At 45.6% G+C, this 23,892-nt stretch overlaps 1 protein-coding gene across 1 annotated transcript in view; it reads left to right on the top strand.

Annotated features, from left to right (window-relative positions):
- Positions 1 to 23,892, top strand: part of RNF17 (ring finger protein 17) — a 228,577-nt gene that overhangs the window by 14,453 nt on the left and 190,232 nt on the right. Inside the window, exons 6-8 of the mRNA XM_054015507.1 lie at positions 3,621 to 3,676; positions 9,441 to 9,540; positions 21,594 to 21,674. Of these exons, the coding sequence (XP_053871482.1) occupies positions 3,621 to 3,676; positions 9,441 to 9,540; positions 21,594 to 21,674 (237 nt within the window). The remainder of the gene's footprint in view (positions 1 to 3,620; positions 3,677 to 9,440; positions 9,541 to 21,593; positions 21,675 to 23,892) is intronic.

Here is a 23,892-nt window from a genome sequence, read left to right as displayed (position 1 = left end):
TCTCAGTAATTTTAACTTTTTTTCCTGTTTCTGATCCTCCCTCATTTTCACTGGCATTCACTGTGTTAGATGTCTGGTCCCTGCTAACGTTTTTGGTGAAAAAATGAAACAAAAGTAATTTGGCACATGCAAGACTGTGCTTTCATCCTCTTCAGGGAGGGTTGAGATCAGTTTATCATCCAACCAGATGCAGCATGGATTTACTGATAGAAGTTCCTCCACTGGTGCTAAAGTCTTCATGTTGGTGGATGGTCCCCTTTTAGTCTTGAGTCATGTGCGTGTTTTATTTCCCCTTGAAAGACTTTAATAGATTCTTAAAATGGATTTTAGATTTTGACATCTCATGCACTGAACAAACTACCCCTTACTTGTTGAGTTAGGGCACACTACTGGGGGAGTGGAGTCCCTATTTCTGATTTGTAGGACTGCTACTCATACTCACTTACCAGTCACTACTCCATTGTGGCAGCTTCTAGATCAGATGCCCAATTTGGCAGGGAGGTCCTAGTTATTTAGATAGGATCCCTTCACCTACCTCCTTAGTGTAACTGCTAGTCCGCCACCTGCAGTGGGATTTGTGTGAACAAACGCTCAAAAAAGATAGGCTGTTTACCTTACAGTAACTGAAGTTTTTCAAGATGTTTTTGTCCACACAGATCACACAACTTGCCTTCCTTCCCCACTGATTTGGAGTCCTTTACCTATATGTCTGTGTTAGTGAAGGAACTGAGTGGTGGTTTCATAGAGCTTAAGGCCAGAAGGGACCTTGGATCATCTATGCATTTCACAGGTCACTTAAATTTCATCCAGTATCCCTATATTGAGGTCAATAACTTGAGCTGACTAGAACATTTTAATCCTTGGGAGTCTAAGCTATTGTGTGCCACAAGCAGAGAAACAAGAGATGGCAAGGTGCCACCAGTGCCTGAGGCCCTTACAGGGGCAGGGAATTGATTAAGTGAGATATTCCCAGATGATCCTAGCAGGCAATCCATGCCCAAAACTTCAGCGGAAGGAAAAAAATCCACACAGTCCCTGGCACTCTGATGTGGGGGAAAATTCATTTCCTGATGCCAAATCTGGAAATCAGTATGACCCAGACCATGTGAGCATGACACACCAGCCAGGTATCTAAGACAGAAGATTCTCTGTAACATGTCAGAGCACTGGTCCACTCCATCCAGTGTTCCCTCCATCTGTGACCAATCTCTGATGCTTCAGAGAAAGGTGTGTGTGTGTGGTGGGGGAGGGACAACAGAATACACACGGCCAATGTATGTGACCAGCTGAACCCCTGAAGCATGAGATTGGATCATAGTCTTTGAATAATGAACAGCTGCAAGTGCCTTGAGTATGCTGAAGGCAGTGCAGTTTCCTGTACTCTCTATGGCCCATGAAGGAAGGGGACGAACAGAAGGGGATTCATAGATTTAGACTCCAAAGCTAGAAGGGATCACTGTGCCCATCCAGCCATCCCCGCCTGTCCCATACACACAGGCTGTAAAATTTCTCCCAGAAGCTGGATTAAAGTATATCCTCAAGAGAAAGAGAGAGAGCCTTCTTTTAAAGACTCCAAGCAGTGGTGTTCAGTAAGCTGTTCCAGTGTTTGTTTATCCTCATAGTTAGGAAATCATTTCAAGGTTGAATTTGTCCAACTTCACCTTCCAGCCATTGGTTCTTACTATCCCTCTGTCAGCCAGGTTGAAAAGCCCCCCATTATTGACATCTTTTCCATGTGTAATTTCTTATACAAAGTAATCATGTCACCTCTGCTCCATCTCTTCAATGAGTTAAATACATTGGGCTTCCAGCCCATGAATCATTTTTGTGGCCCTCTTTTGAACTCTCTCTGCTATTTTCATATCTTTCTCAAAGCATGGACACCAGAACCAGACTCAGTATTTTAGCAGTGGTCTTACCAATGCTCTGTAGATACGAAATATCACTTCCCTACTTCTATTCGATAATCCCTTTTTATACATCCAAGGATTGCATTAGTTCTTTTTGCCACAGCAGTGCACTGAGAGATCCTGTTGAGATAATATCTATGATGACCCCTCCTAAGTCCTTTTGAATGACTGCTTTCCAAGACAGAGTTTCCCTAACTGTTGGCATAACCTGTGTTCTTGGTCTCAGGTATACTCTCTTGCATTTGGCTGTATTAAAATGCATTTTGTTGGATTGTGGCTGTTTTAATTAGATGATTCAGCTCACTCTAGCAGTAACTTATCCTTCTTGTTATTTATTACCTCCTCAGTCTTGTGCAAACTTTATCAGCATATATCTTATCCTCACCTAGATTGTGCATTGGAACAAGCGCCAATCCCTTCGTGGGACCTGATCGTTGAAATCTCCCCATTAACAACTACATTTTAAGATTTTTCAGTGAGGCAGTTTTCAATCTAATTGTGCATCCCATTAATTCCATATAATGCAAGTTTTTTTTAATCGAATTGTTGGGGTACTCTGCCCTTTATGCCCTTGGGAGAATGTGTAGTGAGCACATGAAGGGTACATACAAAGCACCAATGGATACTGCCGCCTAAAAGATTCTAGGCTTGCGTGCATGGGGCACCTTCATCTACAGTGGGATCTGTGTTGTCAAAAGCATCAGCATCTCAAAGAACTCTAGTTACTGTAAGGTAAGTAACCTCTTTTTCCCCCTTCAAAAGATTTTTATTAAAGCTTTTTTTTTTTAATGGTATTATCTATAGCATGGGTTGGCAACCTTTCAAAAGTGGTGTGCCGAGTCTTCATTTATTCACTCTAATTTAAGGTTTTGCGTGCCAGTAATACATTTTAACGTTTTTAGAAGGTCTCTTTCTCTAAGTCTAATATATATAACTAAACTATTGTATGTAACGTAAATAAGGTTTTAAAATTGTTTAAGAAGCTTCATTTAAAATTAATTTAAAATGCAGAGCCCCTTGGACCGGTGGCCAGGACCTGGGCAGTGTGAGTGCCACTGAAAATCAGCTCACATGCCGCCTTCAGCACACATGCCATAGGTTGCCTACCCCTGATATATAGTATACTTAGAAAATGGCAGCAACTGAATGCTACTGATATGTAACAATATATAAAAATAAATAGGCTGGGGTTTCAAGGGAATTGGGCACTGAACTCAGACTTTCAGTGGAATTTGGATGCCTGACACCCATAGACTCCTTTGAAAATCCCAACCATAATCAATTCCTCTAACACAGTATGTTGGAAGGCATATTGCTATGAAATCCCAATAAAGAGTGAACAAACAATGGAAAAAACCTCTTTCATGAGTAGTAATTTAAGTGCTATAGAGTTTTAGCACTTAACACTTAGCACTGTTGTCTGGAAACTATGCTGTTAAATGTCTAGTTACTAATATAAATAGAAGAACAGGAGTACTTGTGGCACCTTAGAGACTAACAAATTTATTAGAGCATAAGCTTTCGTGGACTATAGCCCACTTCTTCGGATCTCTTTAAAAGACGACCCTGGTCAGAGAAAAGGACAAGTATTTACTTTAGGTGAAATCCTGATTCCATTAAAATCAGTGGAAAGACTTCCCTTCAGAGGGACTATGATTTCACCTTTTGATGGGAAATACTTTACTATAACCTCTCTCCTTTTTAATTTAGATGGAGGTTGATTTTGAACAAGGAATTTGCATTAGAAATTCACAAGCACTAAAAAGGTAAACTTGCATTCTTAACACCTGCTTTATTTTTCATACCATTTGGAGCCAGAGGGGGGACTTTTTTTTTTTTTTTTTTTTTTTTTTTTTTTTTTTTTTTTAAAAAGTCTGTCCATCCTACTTTCCCTTATGGTAATTATTCCCAAAGTGCTTAATCGAATTTGCATTCTTAATGCACAAATACATTCAGAATTTGTGTGTAACTAGATAGCTACATACAGTCCAGTGCAATCAGCACACAGCTACCTTGCTTGATCCAAAACCGAAAAACAGCAGGTCTTCAGCTTCTTGCTTATTAATAAATACAAGGTTGTAATGGGTAGAAGAACTCATGTGAAGTGCAGTGACCTATCCAGGCTATGCTAACTGTGAGGAAAGGCAGAGGCTAACCAAGACAAAAGGGATAACTTATAATTTGTAGAACTTTATAAGGGAAAACCCAGAAATTGTACCAGGAGCATAAAGAACATTACGAAGTATTACTACTTATTACAAACTCTAGGTTACCAACATGTTAACCTTTTGTGAGCTTGTATCTGTACTCTTCCTTACTCTGTGGAGTTAATACCAAAAGCATTGTTATCAACAAGAACAAGAGATTACTCAACAACTTTTTCTTTCTTTGTCTGTAAGTACAACTCCACTCTTGCCCAGTTCTTTACATCTCTTCAGCTTGAAGTGCTCTTTAGATTCGATGGTCCTGTGGTTGTACCTCTCTTGACCAAGTTTATCTTCACTTGGTGGGCCCTCATTTGTCCATTAGGCACTTTTTGAACTGGTATTCCTTCAATAGATGTTCAGTCATTGTCTCTGTTCCTATACTTTTGATCCTTTGTGGGTGGGCTTTTCATTTACTGTTTTTCAGGATCTATTTTAATCTAAAACAGCTTTTTGATCAATTCCCTTTTTCACCAGTTATATTACCTTTCAGTTTTTTACCTTGATGCTCTCTCTCTGATATATCTGTACATTTTATTTTCCTCTACTTCACTTTTCTAATAGTGTCTGCTCATATACCCAGATCTGTTTTTTCTTTCTGCTTCTCCCGACTTGGAGGATTTCCTTCTTTCCTCCTTCTCACTTCCCGGTCCCCTACTTTTATTCTCCTATACTTTTATTTTATCACCTCACCTTCTCCCTCAGCTCCTGTTCATCCATTAGCTCAGCATCTAGATTCTTCTCCTTGGCTCCTTCTTGTCTAACAGCTTTTTCCAACTGCCTTCTTTGGTTGGATTCCAGGCACCCTTCCAAGCTCGAGCTGCCCTCTCATTGGTTGTCTCTCTCCCCAGGACAGCATTCTGTGCTGCTGCATCAGGGTAAGGGTCGGGTTACTATAGGAACACTCCCTTGAGTTAGGACACGGCATTGCTTATTGCAGGGGTCTTCCATTATGGTTCCCCCTATTGTCTGTTGTTCTGGTTCTCCAGTAGTCTGTCTTTGGTGGTCCAGACGTCTGGCCACACTTCAGGATTGGTCCATGTTCTGGGTAACAAAAAAGTCCAAACAAAAAGACCCAAGAGTCTAATTGCCTTTATGCCAGTCTTTAGCCCCATCTGATACTTATCAGTCTTTTAATCCAGAGGCCTGTGATTTTTCCCTCTTGCTGGACCGTGATATAGGGGGAACCCAGGCCAACCCTCCCTTCTTGGTTCCAGCCCATAGACTCTGTATAAGGCGGTTAAGGACTGTTCCTTACAATCCCTTGCCATGTTCCTGGGCTACTTTTTTTTTTTTTCTTTCTTTCTCCTGTTTCTCAGTATGTCTTATGCAGACTCTACTAGTCCAGTGCTGGAGTTCTGTTGCCTCATGCGGCTTCATTTCAGCCCACTTACTGAAGAACTTCCTCAAGGCCCTCTTCAGGTTCTCTGGCAGCCTGTTGACTCCAGCGCCCTCCTCTGCTTTGAGTCCGGCCTATCTTTATGGAGCCTCTTCTTCCTCAGCTGAAGTTGATACAAAATTGGTTCTGAGCTGACACAGTTCCATATGACAGTCTCATAAGCAAACTAGGGAAATGTGGTCTAGATGGAATTACTATGAGGTGAGTGCCCAACTGGTTGAAAGATTATACTCAAAGGAATGCTGTCAAACTGGGATGGTATATTTAGTTGGGTCTCGTGGGGGTCAATCCTGGAATATTTTCATGAATGACTTGGATAAAGGAGTGGACTCTGCTTATAAAATTTGCGTATAACATCAAGTTGGGAGGGGTTCCTAGCACTTTGGAGGAAGGACAGGATTAAAATTCAAAACTGTCTTGATAAATTGGAGAATTAGTCTGAAATCAACAAGATAAAATTCAATTAAAAACAAGTGCAAAGTTCTTCACTTAGGAAAGAAAAATCAAGTATTCCACATTTTGTAGTTGTGTAACAGGCTAGGGGAACTAGTGCTGAAAGGAATTTTGGGGGGTTATAGTGAATCAAAAAATTGAATGAGTTAACAATATGTAAAAAAGGCTAATACAATTCTCGAGTTTATTAATAGGAGTGACGTATGTAAGACATGGGAGGTAATTGTCTCCTCTTGGCACTGGTGAGGCCTCAGCTGGAGTACTGTGTCCAATTCTGGGCACCACACTTTAAAGAAGATATGGACAAACTGGGGAGAGTCCAGAAGAAAGCACCCAAAATGGAGATTTCGAAAACTTTACCTACAAAGAAAGGCTTAAAAAAAAAAAAAGCTTGTTTAATCTTGAGAAAAGAAGACTGAGAGGAAACCCTTCAAATATGTTAAGGGCTGTTATAAAGAGGAGGAGAATCAATTGTTCTCCATGTCCAATGAAGGTAGAAGTAGTAGTAATGGGCTTAATCCCAAGAAGGGAGATGTAGGTTAGGTATTAGGAAAACCTTTTTAACTATAAGGGAAGTTAAGCTCTGGAAAAAGCTTTCAGGGGAATCCCCATCACTGGAGGTTTTTAAGAACAGGTTAGACAAACTACTGCTAGGAGTGGTTTAGGTCTGCTTGGTCCTGTCTCTGCACAGCAGGCTGGACTTCATGACCTCTCAAGGTCCCTTCCAGCTCTCTGCAGCTATGGTTCATCATGTAACCAGACTGAGGGAGGACATCTGGAGGCTGAATAGATATTCCATTCTCTTTCAAGTTCAGTTGTAGGGAAGGCTCACTCAAATCAAACTTCTTAGAGTGGGTCCACTTCATCTGTGGGTCCAGCAAAAAGACTTTTATCTGAAAATTCTGAGAATCCAGATGTGACAGAGATGCCATCTGGTATTGTGATGAAGTTCACAAGACTCAAGTCTTGGGATACTTCAGAATCACACTGACAACACCTCTGCAACCATTGCCCAAAATATCAAATCTGAACTCTACATCTTAAGGTTTCTACAAGTAATTCCTGGACTCGCTCTCACAGCCACTGTACTGTGGACTGGATGTGGGCTTGAGAAATTCCCACTGTCCTGGTCCTATCACTTCCTCCTTTGAACAGAACTAAAACATTGCCTCATTGCTTGGCAAAAAAAAATAAAAAATACTGTTGTTCGCCTTTAAACTCTTAGACTCTTCCAAGTTCCAAACTTTATTTGTTGGCAACCTGCCCAGCCAAGAGGCCATGGGCTGCATAAAAGTTATTGAAATACTGAGTAGGGCTAATAGATATTCTAGCAGCAAAGCACTCTTTCCAATTCCACCTGTGATAGAAAAATAGGGAAGAAAGAAAAACGTGAGTGTTGGTGGCTGCTCTGATTCAAATATACTTAAGCTACTGGAGACCTATTTCTCATTTATTTCTAACCACCAAAGTGAACTTATTGTAAATTATACTTATGTCCATTTTAAGGCCCTTTTTGCTGCCAGCATGGAAGAAAGGTGGTCTTTTTAGTATAAATGAGAATTAGGCCCAAAGAACTTCTACAAACTATGCCACCTCTCTAAAGGAGTCAGAGGATCCCTTTCTTCTGAGACAGATTCAGTAAAGTCATGTATTGCTGAACTTGTTCAGACTGTAAATCACTTCATAGACCCAAATTTCCTCCAATGAATTGAGAACACAAGACTTCTGATGTGAGACTGTTGTTTTCAGAGGTAGTCATGCTCATCGGTGTGGTCTCAAGTCCACCAAAAATAACGAACTGAGTGCAGGACCAGGAACTCAACACATTCCTTCTGAGCATTCTTTTGGGGAGGTTCTATGGCCTGTGTTATGCAGGAGGTCCGACTATGAAATATGCACCATTCATACAAACAGGAGCCATGGAAATTTTGATAGTCAGGACCACCATCTGCATATCTGCTCATTGCTGCTCTTGCCTGGTGCAAGAGAGTAGAGAGAATCTGATATCCCTGCTGGCGGATTGTCAATGCATCTTTTGGGAAGAATCTACCACCCACATTACATTTTAATAGTCTAAACAGTACTAAATTTGTCACTTGATGCTAGAGAATTTACAAACCATCATCGTCTAATCTCAGTTTCCTGAACAAACTAATTGAGAAGGTACCAAAAAAGAGTCTCAAACATTATCTGTCATCTCCTGGTATCCTTCTCATTAAGGCTATAGGTCAGGGCCTGGTACAGAGACAGTACTTGTTGAATTACTTCCTCCTGTCCAATGATAAGGGAAGTACATCTTTAATGATCAATCATCCCACTGGACGTATCTGTGGCATTTGATATCATTGATCACCAAGTACAAGTGCTACCATTTCAAGATGGGAAAAACAACTGCTGTGAAATGGCTCAAATCCTCTTCCTTGGATTAATCCTCGAGGGTCCTTCATAAGCAACTGTTCCTTCACCTCCAGTGCTTTCATTTGCAGAATGCCAGAAGTCTCAATCGTCCCTCCCATATTATCTCTATGTATAAGTAATCAGTTGAACAGACTAGACAATGCAGGTTGGCATGCTAGCAGTATCTACATGATGCCAAGCTCATTCACATCAAATGCAAAAATCAGCATCTCCTGGGTTTTTCAGTGCTTTGCTGAAATCCACTGAAGAGCACCTAACTAAAGCTGAATCCAAGTAAGATTGAGATGATAGTGGAAGGAAAGAAATCTAAGAACTTGTCCCCTCTATAACATCTCCCACTGTAGTAGGAATAGGAGTGGAGAGGTTATTTTTACTTTTGTATTTGGCATTAGTGTGATGGCTACTGGGATACTGTGTCCAGTTCTGGTATTCACATTTCAAGAAGGATGTTGATAAATGTAAGAGGGTTCAGCGAAGAGCCATGAGAATGTCTAAAGGATTAGAAAACATGTTTTACAGTGATAGAGCTCCTTGAGTCTATCTATTTAGTTTAACAAAGAGGTGTTTAAGGGGTGACTTGATTAGTCTATAAGTACCTATGTGGGGAACTAATATTTAATAATGGGCTCTTCAATCTATCAGAGACAGGTATAACATGATCTAGTGGCTGGAAGTTGAAGCAAGACAAATTCAGACTGGAAATGAAGCATACATTTTTAACAATGAGAGTAATCATTGGAACAATTTACCCCGGATTATGGTAGCTTCTCCATTACAATTTTTTAAAATCACAACTGGATGTTTTTCTAAAAAGATCTGCTCCAGGAATTATTTTGGTCAAGTTCTGTGGCCTGTGTTATACAAGAGGTCAGACTAGATTATCACAATGCTCCCTTTTGGCCTTGGAATCTATAAGGGGGGGGGGGTGGAGAAGGGAGAAAAATGTGCAAAATGAGAATCAGAATGGTCTTTAATGCATTTTTCAAAAAACTATAATTTTTAAGAAATGCAATTTCTTCTGTATGACTTGTTAAATATCTTTTTTGGTAAAATTAGGAGCTACATCCCAGATGTCAAAGAGCAAAATGTTCAGTCTACTTATTCAGACTACCATCTGAATCTCAAACCAGTTTGGCTTACATCAGCAGAAGACATGGTATGTAAATGTTATTTCTTCTTATAGTCATTTTTATACTACATCTCTACCCCGATATAATGCTGTCCTCAGGAGCCAAAACCTTACCGCGTTATAGGTGAAACCGTGTTATATCGAACTTGCTTTGATCTGCTGGAGCGCACAGCTCCGCCCACCTGGAGCGCTGCTTTACTGCGTTATATCCGAATTCTTGTTGTATCCGTTCACGTTATATCTGGGTAGAGGTGTACTTTCATATCAAGTGCTTCACTTCTTAGTGTGCAGGCAGAAAGGCTGTAATCTTACAAGTCAGGTATCTTTGTTTGAATTTATATGCCACTGTACTACAAATAATGAAGTATTTGACAAGAATGTGATACAGACCAGGATTCTGTGCTCATCTGACTGACCAGCTGTACATTTTAGAGTTCTGTTCTTAGCTTTTAGAAACACCTGAGTCTTCCAGACATTTAAAGTGATTGTTGTTTTTCAAGTGCTTGCTCATGTAGATTCTATTCTAGGTGTGCATATGCCCACGTGCACGGTTGTCAGAGATTTTTGCCTTAGCAGTCTCCATAGGGTTGGCTATGGCGCCCCCTTGAGTGCCAAGCTCGTGTCAGTATATCAGGCGCTGCTGGCCCTACACCCTCTCAGTTCCTTCGTTCTGCCCGTGGTGGTTAGTTGGAGTGCTTTGCCTTGCATAGCAAGGGCTAGCGGTTTCGTCTCTTCTTATTTTGAGCCTTAGGGCCTTGTAAATAGTTGTTTATAGTAGTTAGTGTTAAATAGTTAAGTGTAGTTAGAGTCCCAGTGGGCACGTCACCCCAGGCAGCGCATGCCACGGTCTCTGGGGTTTAAGCCTTGCACGGACTGTAAAAGGCCTATGCCTGTAAGTAACCCCCACAGCAGCTGCCTCAAGTACTTGGGAGAATCATATGTGAAGGACAAGTATTGTATCAGTAAAAATTTTCGACCCAGGACTCAGAAAGAGTGGGATATTCATTTGAGGGCTCTCCTCATGGATGCTGCCCTCCGTCCGGCTTCCGAGCCATCCTGCCAAGACTCAACTCCTACTACCTCGGCCTTGGTGCGCAGTGCACACCAGGCTCCGCCCAGCACTGCTCCCTGTTACTGGTGACCAGAAAGAAAACTCAAAAGCACAACTCCCTGGAACTGGGCAAGAAATTCCATGGAACATGAGGGAAAGGACCCAGTTCAGGCTGCCCGGCCACTCTGGAGCCACGTGGATGTGCTCCCTGATTGGGGCCCTTAGCCCCTTAAAGGATTGACCACCGACTCCTGGGAGCAGTAGGGGACACAAACTTGTGGCGACATCGACACCTTCCCAAGCTTCCCTGGCACTGAGAGAGCAGAGGCCTTCACCCTTACCGCCAGAGGCGGCAAAGCCTCCCTGCAAGGGTAAGCCAGCCGCTAAGCTCTCCCAGGGGGCACTTGAGTGCCGCCGATCCCCCGAGCCAATGCAACGCTTTCTGTCTCCGCGCTGCAGATCTCTGACATTGCAGCCCTTGGGGGAGGCACCAGTCCCCGTACCACCGGCACCGTTTACCTTCCCACCGGTCATCCTCTTGGCTCAGATCTCCATCGCCTGCCCCGTGAGGATTGCTCCCCATCATGATACCGGTCTCCCTGGTCCCGATCCTCCTCCAAGCACCGATCTCCAGCGGCAACAGATAGCAGGCAGATACAGGCATCAACTGCCCCAACGTGGTTGATTACTCTGGCATGGAAGGGCAGTTTAGACCCTCACGGAGACTTACCAGCGCGATTAGGCACCTGAGGCCGTGTCAACGTCTATGGCACTGCCTTGGCAGCATGGCCAGTGGCCAGCGCAGTGGCTTTATTGGAGTGCATGGGACATGCCAGTGATGATTATGCCCCCTTCGCACTGCTCATCTGCTGCCAGCTCGGAGCAACAGATAACGGCACTAGCGTCACCAGGCTTGGTGCATGAAGCATGCTCAGAGGTCTGGGTAGAGGAGACAGCGCCCACCCAAAACCATATTCCCCAACGGGGGATGATGCCCGGAGGCCTCTCCCAGTGGTACAGTCGTCCTCATTCCCAGACGAGGTGGTCGCGGGACCCTCGAGGGCCAGCCCGCTGGATGATTTTAAAGAACACCAGGCCCTGCTTCCATGGGTGACTGAGAACTTGGGCCTAGAGGTGGAGGAGATGGCCGGGCAGGCAGACACCTTGTTCAGTGTGCTTTCGGCTTCTACCCCTGCCTTTGTTGCACTACCAGTGCATGACGGGGTCCTGAAAATTGCCATGATCCTCTGGCAAACCCAGTCATCCATCCCTCCCACCTCCAAAAGAGCCAAAAAGAAGTACTTTGTCCTGGCTAAAGGGTTCGATTAACTCTTTATACCCACCCATCTCTGGGCTCGTGGTCTGCTCTCTGGCCAACAAGAAGAACAAACGGGGGCATGCCAGTTCAGCTCCCAAGAATAAAGAGGCCAAAAGAGTGGACATTTCCGGGAGAAAAATGTATTTTGAGAGCCAGTCTGCAATTCTAGGTGGCGAACCACTAGGCCCTCTTGGGCAGGTAGGTGCAACTTTAACTTATGGGACTCCCTCCGTAAGTTCAAGAAGTCCCTCCCTCAAGGTTTGGCCCAGGAATTCAGCACCCTGGTTGAGGACGGTACTGTGGCAGCGAGGTGCTTCCTCCAAATGGCATGGGATGCAGTGGACTCGGCGGCTAAGGTGGTCATTTCAGCGTGGTGATGAGGCGCAGCTCCTGGCTTCAGACCGCTGGCCTGTCCCAAGAGCTGCAAACCTCGATCCAGGACCTCCCGTTTAATGGGAATGGGCTCTTTGCAGGGCAAATGGATGTGAGGCTGCATGGTTTAAAGGACGCTTGGGCCACCCTTCGCTTGCTGGGTATGCATACACCGCAGTCTGCAAGGAAGCAGTGCCAGCCACCCCTGCCGCCAAGGCCTTGGCAGCCTCATCATGGGTCTGCAAGGGGAAGTGATAGAGATATGAGTTTTAGTCATTGCTGCCCTTCCTCCTCCCACTCACCCACGCAGCCTAGCCCGGCAAAGCATCCTGGGGACCAGAAGCACTCATTTTGAAAGTGTACTTGTGAGCGATGCCCCAGTCAGCTCCCCAGATCCACCTTGTTCTTTCCTCAACTGTCTTCGTCCCTACCGTTCAGCCTGTTCGCGGGTCATTCAGACCGCTGAGTGCTAGACATAGTATTTCAGGGCTATACCCTGTAATTTTCAGCCGCCCCTCTCTCCCACCCATCCCTCTTCAGGGACCCTTCTCGCGAGCAACTCCTCGTTCAAGAGGTCAAGAACTTCCTGCACCTGGGAGCGGTGGAGAAGATCCCTTGGGACCTGAAAGGGGTTCTATTCCCACTACTTCCTAATTCTGAAAGCAAAAAGGGGCCTCAAACCCATTCTGCACCTGTATCGCCTCAACAAGTCACTCAGAAAGTTGAAGTTTCACATGGTCTCCCTGGCCTCCATCATCCCTTGAGTTTCTACATGACCTGGTTGGATGTGACCTCGGTCAATATTTCTACCTCTGGGTAGTTTAAGTATGCATCAGATATAACCAAATAGTCTATCTTCTAGGGCAGGGGTTGCCAACCTGTGGCTCCAGAGCCGCATGCAGTTCTTCAGAGGTTAATATGCAGCTCCTTACATATGCGCTGACTCCAAGGCTGGAGCTACAGATAACTTTCCAGTGTGCTCTGGGGTGCTCACTGTTCAGCCCCCTGCTCTGCCCCTGGTCCTGCCATCACTCCTAAGGTGACCAGACGTCCCCGATTTTAACACATTTGTCCCGCGTCCCGACCGCACATCAGTCAGTATGCCCTTTGTCCCGATATCGGGGACTGCTCACCATGAGTAACCGCCAAAGTCCCGGGGCTGGCGTGGTGCTTCCTGGGGCAGCTCGGGGTGCGCCTGCCCGCCGGCAGGAGTCTGCAGTGCTGGCGGCCACTAGGCACAGAGGCAGAGGGGGTCTCTACATGCTGCACCGGTTCCCTCCTGCCCAGTCAGAGCTGCGGGGACGGGGCTTGCAAGCGCCAGCAGCAGGCAGAGAGCCCTCCGCCACCCCATCCACCCGACCTGACCCGACCCGACCCTAGGAGCCAGAGGGACCTGCTGGATGCTTCCCGGGAGCTGTCCCAGGTAAGCACCGCTGGGGACTCCCCGGCAGGTCCCTCTGGCTCTTAGGGTTGGGGCCCTGTGCGCGGCACAAAAAGCCGGAGAGCGCCATCCCGGGCTCCTGCCATCCTGGGAAGCTCAGTGAGCTGACGTGGCTGCGACCTGGGGAGAAGTCTGCCCCAAAGCAGTGGCGCAGTGCCACTGGTGGAGCCGCCACCGCCTGGCTCTGGGCAGCTGGAGGGGGCACCGGCAATGCCCCGCCCTGCAGACCGCATAGCTCCACTCACCGCACGGACAGCTCCCTGCGGTGCGCAGGCTCCGTTCAGTGCTGGGCGCTGTGCACGCCAGAGTGGTAAATAGCAACCCGGCCCCCGCCATGCCGTCCCCACGTCGCCAGCCTGCTGGCCAGCCTGCCATCAGCCGTGACACAACGAGGGTGTTTGGTTGGGGAGTGTAGCCTGCAGCAGCCGGAGGCAGGGAGGGCACCGAGGGGTCCGTGGCAGAGAGCAGGGGTGTATGGTGCCTCGATGTGGGGCAGTTTTCCCTCTGCCCCCCCAACTATCTCCCGCAGCAGGGGTGGGGGTGGTTATAAAGCCAGGCAGGAGAGTCAGTGGCCACTTTGGGTGAGTCTGCCCTGCAGTTTAAGTGCAGGGTTAGTGGGACTTGAGTCAGCTGAGCTGTGTTAGGGAGCCCTGGGCTTAGGGTGATCAAAGATCCCAATATTAGAGGCTTTGTCTTGTATAGGCAAGTATTCCCCTCCCCTGGGTGGCGGGGGGGAAGTGTCCCAATTTTTTACACTTGCTATCTGGTCACCATAACCACTCCACTCCTTCCCCCAAGCCTTCCATGCCCTTGCTCCTCCCTTCTCCCCACCAGTGCACACTGCAAAACAGCTCATAGACTCATAGTCTTTAAGGTCAGAAGGGACCGTTATGATCATCTAGTCTGACCTCCTGCACAACGCAGGCCACAGAATCTCACCCACCCACTCCTGTAACAAACCCCTAACCTATATCTGAGTTGTTGAAGTCCTCAAATCGTGATTTAAAGATCTCAAGGTGCAGAGAATCCTCCAGCAAGTTACCCATGCCCCACGCTGCAGAGGAAGGTGAAAAACCCCCAGGGCCTCTGCCAATCTGCCCTGGAGGAAAATTCCTTCCTGACCCCAAATACGGTGATCAGTTAAACCCTGAGCACGTGGGCAAGACTCACCAGCCAGCACCCAGGAAAGAATTCTCTGTAGTAACTCAGATCCCACCCCATCTAACATCCCATCACAGACCATTGGGCATATTTACCTGCTAATAATCAAAGATCAATTAATTGCCAAAATTAGGCTATCCCATCATACCATCCCCTCCATAAACTTACACACACACACACACCCCGCCCCAGTTTCTGGATCTTCAGTTCTCAGATTCATCCCAGATCCTGGATAGGGTATCTACCACAATTAAATGATTTCCTGGAGTGAATTCAATGCTATAGTCATATTTTTAGAAGCTTTATTAGAAGTCTTTGAATTCTAGATGGTGTCTTCCACAGGTCCTTTTTTTGCAACGGCTATCAATGGTTTAAGACCAGTTTCAATTACAAAAGATATTCCATAAATGTAGTTGTGACAAGTGTCACAGCCAAATGCAGTTCCCAGGGTTTTCTTTTCAATATGTGTGTATTTGTACTCTATTTGCGAAAGCAATCTAGGCATATGCTTGCTGGACTCCAGTCACAGCCTTTCTTTTGGAGGAGTACTAAACCTATTCAGCATCTGTGGTATCTTTGTAGGGCATAATATATCACATGAGCTCCCACACTACAATATTTAAGTAACATTTTCAGTTTGTTTGTATTAATTTCATGCTGTTTAGTCCAGTTTGTTCCATACCATTAAGTAATAGTTTTCTCATAATTTTTGTATCAGCCAGGTTATGAATTTGCCCAGCCAGGTCACCATATCTGTACACCATTGTAAATCTTTTTTGCTTTGGGCTTGGCATTCTAAGGATGGCTTCTACTTTTGCTGGATCTGGCTTGGCACCACTTTCTGACAGGATTTCCCCCAAATAGAGAAGTTCTGTCTTTGTGAACTGGCACTTTTTCTTCAACTTCAATCCTTTATCCCTGGCAATCTGCAGAATTTTTGCAAGCCTCACATTGTGTTCCTGTTCTGCAGTGTCTCAGGTGAGAATATAATCTCTGCACACCTTGACGCCTTTCAGTGCCATCCAGTAAGTGCTGTATGGTTCTGTGGAATACTTCAGGTGCAGAGCAAATTCCAAAAGGTAGACTTGGAAGCAGTATCTGCTAAAGGGAGTGTTAGAAGTACACAGCTGTGAGCTCTCAGAGGTCAAGGGAATTTGCCAAAACCTATTCGGTGCATCTGGAATGATGAAAAATTTGGCATCCTCCTATCTCTCCCAAAACTTTATATCTGGTTAGTATGTGATAATGCTACCTTTTTATGTTCGTGATTAATTCCCTGGGATCAAGACACAAACTCAAAGTATACCTCTACCCCAATATAACGCGACCCAATATAACGCGGTAAAGCAGTGCTCGGGAGTGGGGGGGCTGCGCACTCCAGGGGATCAAAGCAAGTTCGATATAACGTGGTTTCACCTATAACGCGGTAAGATTTTTTTGGCTCCCGAGGACAGCGTTATATTGGGGTAGAGGTGTAATATGCTTGGTAATAGTGAACATAATATTAAATTTAGCTTCCCTGTGCTGGGGGAAAACACCACAGCAGCCCACCATGGTAGATTTTAATTTCAAAAAGGGGGACTACACAAAAATGAGGAAGTTAGTTAAACAGAAATTAAGATATAGTGCCAAAACTGAAATCCCTGCAAGCTGCATGGAAACTTATTAAAGACACCATAATAGAGGCTCAACTTAAATGTACAGTAACTCCTCACTTAATGTTGTAGTTATGTTCCTGAAAAATGCGACTAAGCGAAACAATGTTAAGCGAATCCAATTTCCCCATAAGAATTAATGTAAATGGGAGGAGTACGTTCCAGTGAAAAGAATTTCCCTAGAACGTAACACACACACACCCGCATTTAAAAATACACACACATTCTATAAGTTTTAAACAAATAATTTAATACTGTACACAGCAATGATGATTGTGAAGCTTGGTTGAGGTGGTGATGTCAGAGAGTGGAAGAGCGTGGGATATTTCCGAGGGAATGCCTTATTGCTAAATGATGAACTAGCTTTTGGCTGAGCCCTCAAGGGTTAACACGTTAATGTAGCCTCACACTCTACAAGGCAGCACAAATGGAGGGAGGGGAGACAGCATGGCAGACAGAGACACACAACCTGTGTGTGGGACAAAGAGAGAGATGCGCATTGCCCCTTTAAGCATGCTGACCCCACTCTAAGTAAACTGCCTTTTTAAGTATATCAGCAAGTTGAGACAACAGCTGCGGCCAGCAAGCTCTCTCTGTCCTGAGCCCTGTCCTGTCTCCACCCTGCTCTATATGGAGAAGGAGTAAGCGGGGGACAGGAGCAGGGGGAAACCCTGACATTATCCCCCTTCTCCTCCCCCCCCCCCCCCACAGCAAGCAGGAGGCTCCCGAGAGCAGCTTCAAGACAGTGGGCAGGAGCAGCACATGGTAGTGGGGGGAGGGACAGCTGAACTGCTGGCAATTGATAGCCTGCTGGCTGGCTGCCGCACGGGGAACTTAGGGGAGCGGGGAGCTGATGGGGGGTGGGGTGGGGGGAGGGCTGCTCGTCCACCCTGGTTCCAAGCCCCCTACCAGCTAGCTGCAACGGGCTGCTCTTCCTGCAAGCAGCGGATAAAGCAAGCAGCTGCCAAACAATGTTATAAGGGAGCATTGCACAACTTTAAATGAGCATGTTCCCTAATTGAACAGCAACGTAGCAACGTTAACCGGGACGACTTTAAGTGAAGAGTTACTGTATACTCCAAATTAAAAAACATAGTAAGAGAACCAAAAAAGTGGCTAAATAACAAAGTAAAAGAAGCAGTGAGAGGCAAAAAGGCATCCTTTAAAAAGTGGAAGTTAAATCCTATTGAGGAAAATAGAAAATAGCATAAACTCTGGCAAATGAAGTGTAAAAATATAATTAGAAAGGCCAAAAAGGAATTTGAAGAACAGCTAGCCAAAGACTCAAAAAGTAATAGCAAATTTTTTTTTTACGTACATCAGAAGCAAGAAGCCTACTAAACAACCAGTGGGGCCACTGGATGATCAAGATGCTAAAGGAGCACTCAAGGATGATAAGGCCATTGCGGAGAGACTAAATTAATTCTTTGCATCGGTCTTCACAGCTGAGGATATGTGGGAGATTCCCAAACCTGAGCCATTCTTTTTAGGTGACAGATCTGAGGAATTGTCCCAGATTGAGGTGTCGTCAGAGGTGGTTTTGGACCAAATTGATAAATTAAACAGCAATAAGTCACCAGTATCAGATAGTATTCACCCAAGAGTTCTGAAGAAACGCAAATGTGAAATTGCAGAATTACTAACTGTGATTTGTAACCTATCATTTAAATCAGCTTCTTTACCAAATGACTGGAGGATAGCTAATGTGATGACAATTTTTAAAGAAGGCTCCAGAGGTGATTCTGGCAATTACAGGCCAGTAAGCCTGACTTCAGTACTGGGTAAACTGGTTGAAACTATATTAAAGAACAGAATTGTCAGACATACAGATGAACATAATTTGTTGGAAGAGTCAACATGGGTTTTGTAAAGGGAAATCATGCCTCACTAATCTACTAGAATTTTTTTGAGGGGGGTGAACAAGCATGTGGACAAGGGGATCCACTGGATATAGTGTACAGAAAGCTTTTGACAGGGTCGCTCACCAAAGACTCTTAAGCAAAGTAAGCTGTCATGGGATAAGAGGGAAAGTCCTCTCATGGATCAGTGACTGGTTAAAAGATAGGAAACAAAAGGTAGGAATAAATGGTCAGTTTTCAGAATGGAGAGAGGTAAATAGTGGTGTCCCCCAGGGTTCTGTACTGGGGTCAGTACTGTTCAACATATTCATAAATGATCTAGAAAAAGGGGTAAATAGTGAGGTGGCAAAAATTGCAGATGATACTAAACTATTCAAGATAGTTAAGTCCAAAGCAGACTGTGAAGAGCTACAGAAGGATCTTACAAAACTGGGTGACTGAATTTCATCTGCCATTTTGTTGCCCAATGTTGATAAATGCAAAGTAATGCACATTGAAAAACATAATCCCAACTATACATATAAAATGATGGGGGTCTAAATTAGCTGTTACCACTCAAGAAAGAGATCTTATAGTCAATTGAGGATAGTTCTCTGAAAACATCCACTCAATGTGCAGGAGCAGTCAAAAAAGCTAACAGAATGTTGGGCATCCTTAAGAAAGGGATAGATAATAAGACAGAAAATATCATAATGCCTTTATATAAATCCATGGTACGCCCACATCTTGAATACTGCATGCAGATTTGGTCATCTCATCTCAGAAAAGATATATTTGAATTGGAAAAGGTTCAGAAAAGGCAACAAAAATGATTAGGGGAATGGAATGACTTCCATATGAGGAGAGATGAATTTCATCTTGGAAAAGAGATGATTATGGGGGGATATGATAGAGGTCTATAAAATCATCATCGGTGAGTACACCCAACCAGAGGCACTGGCTTCCTCCTGGCCCAGGGGTACTCAAACCCCAGCTCTGTCCCAGGCCCTGCCCCCACCCTGTCCTTTCCCCCAAGTCCCCGCTTCTCCAATTCCTGCCCAGTTCTGCCCCCTCCCCTTAGCATGCCCCATCCCCTACTCCTCCCCCTCACCCCTTCCAGCGCCTCCTGTATTCTCCGAAACAACTGACAGACAGGGCAGAGGTGCTGGGGGAAAGGGGAAGGAGTTGATTGTTGGACCGACAGGTGAACGGGAGGAGCTGGCTGCCAGTGGGTGCTAAGCACCCACTAATTTTTTTCCGCAGGTGTTCCAGCCCTGGAGCGCCCACGGAGTTGGCGCCTATGCACCAAACCTGTAGGTTTCTCAACTCTTTCTATTACTTCTATTGCAGTTCTTGCTGGTGTCTGCCTCTCAGGGCCACAGGTACCTTCCTGGATGCATATAAACAGGGGTTTGCATCCTTCTTCAAAATTATTTTGTGCATGACTGGCAGTTTTCCCAAACCTTTGAACACCTCTCTATATTTCTCTACTAAGGTTTAGATGCCTTGCAGCAAGTTGTATTCTATATTAAATAGCTTGCATATGAGTCCCAATTGTTGATTTGATTACAGGCCCAGTATTGGTTTTCTATCTCCTATAATAATAATAATTAATAAAGGTATTCTTAGTTTTTTCTTTCTTGTGTCAGATTGCGCTGGCATCTGCCCACCACAGAAATAGGGGGAGTGCATTGTAAGCTGTCAGGACATTTGCCTGTTTCTCCTGTGGGGGGCTTATATTTTAAAGTTAGCAGCACTAGTGTGGCAATTACATTGGTGTCAGCACCTGTATCTACTGTATGTGTGATTTGTGAACCACTAGTATTAAGAGTGACGAACTAGTTATTGTGTACTGGCAGCCACTGCAGCATGGCATCAGCATATACTGCTTCCTCAGTGGAGCTATCGCCATATTCCTGCACTGCATCAGTTTTCTGATGTCTGCATTGGTTAGCAAAATAGTTGTACTTGTGACACACTGCACTTTTGTCCAAATGCTGTTTTTTTCACCCTTCCTTATATTGACTGTTGTCAGTGTCGCTTTTTTGTGCATGTTTCCTTTCTGTCCTGCTGTGCAATGACCTTCCGCACAGTGTCCCTGTTATCCGCTTTGATTGATGTTTGCATTTGCAGTTTTGTATGTTCTGCTGCTTTGCAGATGTTTGTGGCTTTTTCCAAAGTTAAGTCTCTAAATAGATGCTCCGATAGCTTTGCATTGTTACACCTGCCACCAGCCTATCTAATCAAGGAATCTCCATAAGGCCTAAAGTTGCAGCACTGGATTTTACTCTTCAAGTCTGTGTTGTAATCCTCAGTTCCTTTTTTACTCTTATGTGGAAAAGAATCTTTCGTAAGTTTCATGATTTGTAGGAAATCACTGCTAGGATTTTCTCAAAATCTTCACTGTTGTCAGGGGAGAGCTGGAAGCTGTTAAAAAGGTGTACAGCTTCCTGACCAACTACAGTTAGCAGTAAGGTACTTTCTAGTCTCCACTCCACTCAGTTTATTGTCATCATGTATCACAAATCATCACCGCCACCACTGTTTACACTTTTTCCAGAACTCATCCATGCATAGGTGCTGGCTTCCTCCGGACCCCAGGGGGTGCTCAACCCCCGCTCAGCCCCAGGTCCCGCCCCCTTACCCCACCACTATCCCGTCTTTTCTTACCCCCACTCTGCCGCAGGCCCTGCCCCACCCCACCCCTTCTCCCAAGTCCCCACCCATGCCCTGCCTCTTCCCTCCCGGTTCGGCCGCCTCCCCTAGTATGCCCCGTCCCTGTTCCTCCCTGAGCCTCCTGCATGCCACAAAACAGCTGATCACAGCATGCAGGAGGCACTGGGAGGGAGGGGGAGGAGTTGATCCAGCTGCTGGTAGGCGGGAGGAGGGAAGCTGGCTGCCAGTGGATGCTAAGCACCCACTAATTTTTTTTCCATGGGTGCTCCAGCCCTTGAACCACTTTGCTAAGAACTTGGATTCACACATGCAGTCTCCTCTAGGAACTGCAGTTGCTAAGGCAACTGCTTTTTCTTTAGCTGGCTATGCAATGCATCTTACTGTATAGGTGTTTTAAAGCAGTTTTTAATCATTCATAGAATTATTTATTACTAAGTCCCAAATGGCTGCATAATGTTTAGTATGAATTCGAGGTCCTTGCTCCAAGGTTTGTACAAATTCTGAAAATGTTGTCAAATATATAATTTTTTTTAATACAAACAGTTTACTATTGTAACTTTTCCCCCAGGACAATAAAACTGAACAAGACATTGATGAAGCTTTGTGGATAACTGCTTTTAATCTTGAGCGTTTAAAAACTGCAGAAAAGGTAGGGTAAAGAGATACTTCGATTCAGTTTGAAATATTTCAGATTTCATTTACTTAACATCAAAGTTCCATATTCCTGTAGGTTATATTGGAATTGTTTATCTTATCACAAAAACATTCTGTGTCTGCTCTTGTCATTATCTTGGTCTGTGATCTTCTTCTTCGAGTGCTTGCTCATATCAATTCCAATTAGGTGTGCGCGCGCTGCGTGCACGATCGTCGGAGAATTTTCTACCCTAGCAACATCTGGTGGGTCGGCTGTGGAGCCCCCTGGAGTGGCGCCTTCATGGCGCTGGATATATACCCCAGCCAACCCAGTGCCCCCTCAGTTCCTTCTTACCGCCCATGACGGTCGTTGGAACTGTGGAGCGCGGTATAGCTGTTTTCCACTCTCCCTAGGTTTACTCGTTAGTTCTTGTAGATAGTAGTTTTGTTGTTAATAGTTTTATAGAGTAGTTATAAATAGCTAGCGGGGGGTAAAGGGGGCTTTTATCCCCCCCTTTTTTCCCCCAGCACGCAGCCGGGCTCATGCCCAAGGCTCCTGGCTTTAAGCCGTGCGTGACCTGTGCTAAGCCTATGCCAATGGGAGACCCTCACGACTCTTGTCTGAAGTGTCTAGGGGAGTGTCATAACTATAAAGGGAAGGGTAACAGCCCTCCTGTGTACAATACTATAAAATCCCTCCTGGCTAGAGACTCCAAAATCCTTTTACCTGTAAGGGTTAAGAAGCTCAGGTAACCTGGCTGACACCTGACCCAAAGGACCAATAAGGGGACAAGATACTTTCAAATCTTGGTTGTGGGGAAGGCTTTTGTTTGTGCTCTTTGTTTTGGTGGTTGTTCGCTCTTGGGACTAAGAGGGACCAGACATCAGTCCAGGCTCTCCAAATCTTTCTGAACAAGTCTCTCATATTTCAAACTTGTAAGTAAACAGCCAGGCAAGGCGTGTTAGTTTTTATCTTTGTTTTCTCAACTTGTAAATGTACCTTTTTGCTAGAGTGTTTATCTCGGTTTGCTGTCACTTTAAACCTAAGGCTAGAGGGGGATCCTCTGGGCTCTTTAAGTTTGATTAGCCTGTAAAGTTATTTTCCATCCTGATTTTACAGAGATTATTTTTACCTTTTTCTTTAATTAAAAGTCTTCTTTTTAAGAACCTGATTGATTTTCCTTGTTTTAAGATCCAAGGGGTTTGGATCTGTATTCACCAGGGAATTGGTGAAGAGTCTCTCAAGGCTACCCAGGGAAGGGAATTAGCATCTTGGGAGTGGTGGCAGCGGACCAGATCTAAGCTGGTAGTTAAGCTTAGAAGTTTCATACAGGCCCCCCACATTTGTACCCTAAAGTTCAGAGTGGGGAGGCAGCCTTGACAGGGAGTCTGACCAGACGGACAAGTGTAAGATCTGCAAGGCTTTCAGGCCCAGGACCAAAAAGGAGCGGGACTTTAGACTTGAGCAGCTCCTTATGGAGGTGGCACTTAGCCCAGATCCTCCTTCAGCGCACCAAGTTCTGGCACCGAGCGCCTCGATGCACAGCGCCCCGGCAGCGCCCTCGGGTACTGCACCATGAGGAGACGTGGATAAGGCCCCACGGCACTGTCTTCCGTCGGCACCACATCCGCCGCAAGCCCCTTGGTGCAGTTCCCCGTCTCCGTAAGAACCAGGACACTGTCGTACAACAGGCACCGGCTCTCCCCGAACCGGTGGTGGAGTCGCGTCCGGCTTCGGAGTGCCAGAGGGTGCAGGCATCGTTGACACCGTCGACTCCGGCACTGGTTGTAGGGCCGTTGAGACTGGCTCCCCGCCTCGTCCTGTGGTTGAGGCCTGGCTCCCCTCTACGCCGGAGACAGTTGCGATGGTGAAGGACCTCATGGCCCTCATGGAGCCGGCGCCATCTCAGACCACACGGTGCAATCCAGGGGCAAGCCTGCCCTGATACATCCTCCATCTCCGAGCATGGACTTGCGGCACCGCTCCCGGTCTCAGAGCAGGTCCCGACGCCGCTTGCAGGCCCGGCACCGGTCTTCATCTCAGCACCGGTCGTACTCGCGGCCCAGATCTTCCTCCCGGCACCGGTCCACTTCTCAGCACCGACCCAAGCATCGGTACCGGTCAGAGTCCAGACGCAGTTCCTGGCACCGGTATGAGCGGCGCTCCCGTTCGCGAGGCCGCTCCCAGCACCGAGCCTACAGATAGTCTTTGTCTTCGCGATCCAGATCGGGAT

This window comes from Malaclemys terrapin, chromosome 1, assembly GCF_027887155.1.
Source record: "Malaclemys terrapin pileata isolate rMalTer1 chromosome 1, rMalTer1.hap1, whole genome shotgun sequence".
Taxonomy (NCBI): domain Eukaryota; kingdom Metazoa; phylum Chordata; order Testudines; family Emydidae; genus Malaclemys; species Malaclemys terrapin.
Note: the sequence above shows the minus strand (reverse complement) of the source record. Positions and strands in the feature narration are given on the sequence as shown.